This window comes from Callorhinus ursinus, unplaced genomic scaffold, assembly GCF_003265705.2.
Source record: "Callorhinus ursinus isolate GAN/ISIS: 27379988/994484 unplaced genomic scaffold, GSC_fseal_2.0 scaffold2, whole genome shotgun sequence".
NCBI lineage: Eukaryota > Metazoa > Chordata > Mammalia > Carnivora > Otariidae > Callorhinus > Callorhinus ursinus.
The window spans coordinates 75,352,909-75,359,287 of NW_027397064.1; the positions used below are offsets into that span (position 1 = coordinate 75,352,909).

The following is a 6,379-nucleotide window of genomic DNA, read 5'->3' on the forward strand; positions in this document are numbered from 1 at the left end:
CAGAGTGGCAGGCAGAGGGAGAGGGAGAAGCAGGCTCCCAGCTGAGCAGGGAGCCCTATGCGGGGCTCGATCCCAGGACCCTGGGATCATGACCTGAGCTAAAGGCAGACGCTTAACAGACTGAGCCACCCAGGTGCCCCGTAACATAACTTTTTAAACACAGTTTTGAAACCACCTTACAAAATAGTGTCCAATTTTACTCTCTAATATTAAAAATCCTTTTCTTCTTTACATCAAGGCATTTAAAACACTGGCATTGTGTCACTGAACCTTCCAGGTTAGCAGAGCACCCATTTTAGCTTTGCTGCCCAGAGAGCCCTCCCTGTTTCTAACCAATGAGAAAGATACCTCCAGAATTCGTTCATCATCAATTTCGTTGAAGACCGTGCCATTGATCTGATTTGGTTTCAGGGCAACCCAGTTAAAAACTGGCATTCTGAATTTCGTCTTGATTGGCTTCTTAATTTTCACAGCTACAGAAGTCAGAGAGGATGAAATTAAGACTCCACCAAAACCCCACGATCCTCAAGAATAATCAGAGAACAGTCCTTGCAGATGACACTCTAACACTGGGGGAACACAGGCAAGAGGCGCCCAAGTGTTTTTAAACACACAAAACATCACACATGGCTTTGGCTAGGGCAATCTGAGGTCATTTGCTTGAATGACACAACATTATGGTAAAGTTGGCTAAGAGCCAGGGGTTGTTTTGTTGTTGTTGTTTTTTAATGCAGGCAAATGGATTGCTCTGTTACACTCACAATGTTAGGACAATGCTTAAGACAAACTATTGGGGAGCAAAAATTATTAATAATGTTAGACAGCAGAGAGGACAAATGCTCTATGACACTGGTGAGTGTGAGTCAGATTGTGAAATCTTAAATTCTTGGTTCTAGAACACATATTTCCAAACCAATCTTAAAAGACAATCAGAGACTGCAGGTAAGTGGCTGAGTACAGCACCAGGATTGTGATGTCAGGAAGGCTGGCTTTCTGCTGGAGCAATACATTCTTGTGGGCCATTTTGACAATGGGGATTATACTGATGCTGAGTTATCCCAACCAGACCAAGGGCCACGAACAGCTCAAAATAGAAAATATTTAAGACGACAGAAGGGGTACTCAGAAATCAGGATTAGTATTGCTTTTCGAGAATGGCCACGGTCCTGTCCCCCCCCCCACTTTAAAGAGCAAGTTCTCCCCAGGAGTCAGCTACATGTGACTAGAAGGCATCCATGAACCCATGAAAAACACAGAAAACCTCTTAATAGAGAGGAAGGGGTATCTGTCTTTGAGGGTCAGGTAAGGAATTGTCAACTCCTCTTAGTGGGGAGATGCACTAAAAAAGGAAATACATCAAAAATTCCACGAATTAATTACACATCATAAAGAAGTCTTCCCAAACCATCTACATATATATGTGTGTGTGTGTGTGTGTGTGTGTGTGTGTGTGTGTGTGTGTGTGTGTGTGTGTGTATGTGTATGTATATACACACACACATACCTTCTTAAGTCTGTCCCGGGCTGCCCAGCACACTATTTGGGAGCTCCGCTATTTGCCATCATTAGTAAGGGAGGGAGAAGGGCAGTACAGAACAAAATAAACCCAATGCACACTGGGCTTTCCCCTGGCTGCCTGCCATTCCTCCAGAGTTACGAAGGCCACATACACAGCAGGAATGTCATCTGATAAATCCACACAAAAGCATGCAGGAACACAGAAACACAGCTTTTGCCAAACCAGGTCATTCTACCACCATGACACCATAAGCCCCACCACCCGACAGTGTTGGACAGCTCACCGCACTTCATTTTGGACTACAATGCCCAGGAAAACCCGTGTCCTCTGTGGGACAAAGGAACAGACCTTCCTCTAGCCTGGCATGTGAGCGATATGGAGGGAGAAGGGGGAGCAGGGGAGAAGCTGTGCAGGGATCTTTCCACAGTCTGAGCCAGCGGGTCCATGCCATTTGGTTCCACCATCCATCCATGGACACCGCAGGCCCCAGGACATGCACTGAAAGTCATCCCATCTGCAGCTACCCTACTTTTAATTTGTCAGCAAAATTAGGAATGAGCCTGAGATCAGAACACAGGCAAAAAAAAAAAAAAAAAGTTTTCAGAAAGCTGTCCTAACTCCAACTGGGGAATGAGGGGTGGGTTACAGGAGAGGGGGCCTACAGGTGACCATGACAGACACTGTGCTCGCAGCATTCAGGCTAAAGGAGTGGCTCTGTGTGGGTGGGCGTGTGTTCCATGGACAGAGCCGGAGACCAGCAGGAAGGGCCTGGAAAAGCAGCACCTAGCAGTTTGTCCTTGTTCTGTGGAGCAACTACCCTTTCTCCCCAGAATAAATTGAAAATCCTCCTAGAGCAGAGGCCTTAGATTCAGCTATGACCATTAAACTAAGAGAAAAAAACACTCCTTTTCTTTCAGGGCGGAAGGAATATGGCCTATGAAATCCAGGCTGCCTGCTTACAGAGCCATAATCTCTTTTACAAAAAGTGTGTGGGCAAACCTAGACCAACTGTCAACCAATAGCGAGACTTCCTGCACACACAGGGTCAAAATGCAATGGTTCAGTGTAAGATGGAATGAAAAGATGTGAAGGCACAGTGTGATCAACAGAAACACATGGTAAATACCACACTCAGTGAAGAGCAACCTACAGAAAAGCTTGATTGGCCCATCTTTTGTGGAAGCAGAAAGAACAAAGAAAATATAAAAAAAATAAAATTAGATATGGTTAGAGTCAAGCCACTCAGCAGTTCATGCACTCTTAGCATTCTTGGACACATTTCACAAGGCAGCACAGAACCATAAATGCATTTCCATTCGGGCCTGCCTTGAAGATTCATTATTTTGTTTTAAAAAGTAATCCTTCTTCGAAGAGGGGAAAAAATGATCTCATCATCATGGTCCCAAACAGCCATATTGAACTGTGCTAGGTATTCCATAAGATATGAGCAATGTTTTCAGAAAACCATCAGCCAAGTACAAATTCTCACTGTGAACTTACAAAGCACCTTCTCCCAAAGAGACAGCAAAGGTTACAGACTGCCCAGGCATCTGTCACAGATGACTGACACAGAAAATGGAAACCAGACTGCTCTAGCACATGTGTAAGGAGGTAAGCCTAACGCTTCAAATATACATTCCACACTGTGCATTTTCTCTTTAAAATGCAAAGACAACTTCACTAGATAAAATTAGAGGACTGCATTCAGGTCCCCTGTCTTGGCCACCACGCACACACCTGGGTCATTGCCTATCGAAGAGATAGGCCATCCTGTTGCCCATGGATCCAAGGGCCTAGCAATGTCACAGGTTTCTGGATTCCAGGAGCCCGGGGCATATCATCTCAGCTCTGTCCCTTGCCTCTACTGGGACATCCTGATTCTGTCTGGCTTCTTCATTCCAGGGAGAAAGTTACCCCACACACTGGCAACCCATCTCACAAAATGTGCTACATAACGGTCTTAAAATCCTTAGATCTTGTAAAACAGAACATCTTGTCATTGTTTAATGGACACTTAGGGCACCGAAGAGGAGATTCTTAAGTCCCACCCACAGCCCTCTAAAAATGGTATAAGACACAAAGGGGACAGCCTCCAGCTGCAGCAACCCTGAAGGCAGCAGTGGGTCATCAGCTGAACAGAGTTCCACGCCGTACAGTTGAGGCAATCCAGAGACCCTGCAAGTGTTCAAGATTAAGTCGTGGGAAGAGTCCAGAGGGGACCAGACTCCGAAGGGAGCCCTGGCCCTGCACATCTCAGCCTCACGCCAAGGCAGTTCTCAGTTCTAGGTGAGAGCTCGGTGGATGGAAGTAGAGGCTCTATCGTGTTAGGTTGTGCCAAAGAGAAAGGAGGTGGTACCCAACGAGAGCCACCACAGCAACCACGAGCCACGGTGAATGCTCTCAGGGTGCTACGAGGGAAGCCTCATCTGTGAGCCAGGCGTACATGGCAACTACAGGTTTTCACACTCAGTGCCTAAGAGCAGCCTGTCGATAGAAGGAATTCCTGGGGCTTGCTAAGAGGTTTTTGGTTCACATTCTAAAATCCAATAGTTCCACAATGACACACTTTCAACTTTTGTCCTTAGGAAGCAATAAAAGTTCTAGAAGAAAGGAGGAGATGGGGGTGACCTTGAACGGTAGAACTGAATCACTGGATTCCTATGAACATTACTTTCAACAGGCCCCTTGTTTGTTTCTTGGACTTTACAGAAGTTGGGGTGGAAGGAAACACCACAGACTCGGTGTGGAATAAGGTTGCTCTTGGGTGGCTTTCTGGTGCCTGAAAGGGCTTCGGCCACTAGGGTGAATCAGTCCTACTGACTGGCCAGGACACCTGCTGATGGAACGGCGGTCAGGGGACTCTCCCACAGCTAAGATGGTCATTAGACATTGGACAGAAGGCTGAGAACTACTGCACCTAACAGAGTGGAAATAAGAGACCGAAGTGGAGGAGAAAGCAGAATTTTCTGACGTCACAGAGACAGCACGGCAAAGCTCAGAGCTCACGGCAATTTCAAAATGCCAGGGAAATGCTCCATGACGGGGAAAATGGCTTGTGGTATTTTAGAAAAGAGTAAAAAGTCACTTCCATGAGTCAAAAAATCCGAACTCCTATTTCAAGGCATTAGAACCACTCTCTTCGTCTCGCCCCCCACACACCCTGTTTTATTTCTGGTGAGGTGGGGATGCCGCATTCTCTCCTGTTAGCAGGGGGGCAGTGTGCACGATTCAGAAGCGTTTCAAGGCACAGAGATACCGCTGTTGGCAACGCGTCCCTTGAAGCTTCAGTTGCACTATAGTGAATTCTGAGGTCTTCAAATGCACAGAAGAGATGCCTGGAAGCCTACATCGGGCAATTACACAGAGAGCCATTTCCCCCTTTTGTAAATGACACTGTGAATACCTTCCAAAAACAGAGCCGAGAGCACCAGAAGCAACGTGTGTCAGAGCTCCGACTAGTACAGATGCCCACAAGTGTTCCATGAATCCATGAAAATGCACTGACCCCTAAGAAGGTAACTTGTCTTCCTTCCCCTTTCTAGATGGGGAGAGTGGAAGGTGGGAAGTCTGCAAAATCAGAACTCCCTGCTAGAGAGAAACAACAGCTACGCAGAGAAAAATGCCCCTGTGCATGGCTTCCCCTTTCCTGGCTACATTAGCGGCACTGCTCTTAGATTAAGAGGAGGTACATGGGCTTGCAAGAGACCTGGACTTTCAAAGAGGCTTTAAAGCCTCTGGAGGTAACACAAATGAGTATTTCGTACACGGGTACCTGGGTCTGAATTCTGTGCTCTTACCTGCTAATCCTGAGTTGAAAACCACTGTGGGTGAGGCCGTCCCGGGCAGCGGGGGTGCAGAGGGAGGAGGAGGGGGTGGTAAAGGAGGAGCCAGCACAGTTTCAGCTGCAGGGCCTGGGAGAGGGGGGGGAGGGGGTGGCGGGGGAGGAGGCGGGGGAGGGGGTGGGGGCGGGGGCGGTGGTGGCATGGGTGGCGTTACTGGACCATTTTGCACTAGCAAAAAAAAGCAGAAACAAATTGCCTTTGAAAACAGGGGAATGGCTTCACCTGCAGGATGTCATGTGCACATAAAGTATCCAAAAAACAAAACACTTAAAAGGACATGGGAATTTTTTTCAAACACTATAAAATGTCCTCACTGGCAAATAAAGAATACACTGCAACATACGTAAAAGCTTCAGCTTTAGAACCTTATCTCAAAATGTAAAAAGTTTTTAAAATCAAAAAAAAGAACCGGCCAACAAAAGCAAACAAAGGACATAAACGGACAGTGGATAAAAGAAGAAATACAAATATCCCGATACCCTTTCAGTTCTCCCGCTGAGGCTTCTTACCTGCTTCAGGCGTGTCTGCCGATGGAGGTAGTGGGGGGGGAAGAGGGGGCAAGGGTCCCGAGGAGACGACCCCCGTTACTGGTCCCACAAAGTTACCCACTGCCACTTCTGACCCCATGGACAATGTGCCAGAAGCCACGACTGGCAGTATGGCGATGTCCCCATCCCCTTTCTTCTGAATTTTAATGGTCCCTTGTTTCTCCAGTTCATGAATCTTTTTTTCCAGAGTTGACTGTCTTTGAATGGCTTCTTCTTTTTCTTTGACCATTTTCCTTAATGTGTGAACCTGGGTATTTGCATCTTTGTAGATTTCCTGCAAAAAGAGTCCACAATCAAGAGTTTAACTTCACATGACATTCATACCTATTACCATCACATTGGCAAATTGCGGATCAAGAAAATAACAAAAAAAAAAAAAAAGGAAAAGGGAAAGAGAAAAAGGGAAGGAAAAGGGAAAGAGAAAAAGGGAAAGGGAAAGGGAAGGGAAAGGGAAGGGAAAGGGAAGGGAA

General features: G+C 46.5%; 1 protein-coding gene across 9 annotated transcripts in view; it reads right to left on the bottom strand.

The window, feature by feature from the left end:
* Positions 1-6,379, bottom strand: part of FMNL2 (formin like 2) — a 303,487-nt gene that overhangs the window by 20,118 nt on the left and 276,990 nt on the right. For 5 of the 9 annotated variants that reach the window (XR_012375624.1, XM_073884012.1, XM_073884025.1 and 2 more), the window contains exons 14-17: positions 5,871-6,183; positions 5,317-5,529; positions 2,670-2,690; positions 349-473 (exon numbers count right to left, since the gene is read on the bottom strand). Coding sequence is in view for 7 of the 9 variants with exons in the window: in XM_073884012.1 (XP_073740113.1) it covers positions 349-473; positions 2,670-2,690; positions 5,317-5,529; positions 5,871-6,183 (672 nt within the window). In the remaining 2 variants the exon portion in view is untranslated. The remainder of the gene's footprint in view (positions 1-348; positions 474-2,669; positions 2,691-5,316; positions 5,530-5,870; positions 6,184-6,379) is intronic. The other 4 variants (XR_012375625.1, XM_025855902.2, XM_025855920.2 and 1 more) reach the window with 1 other exon arrangement.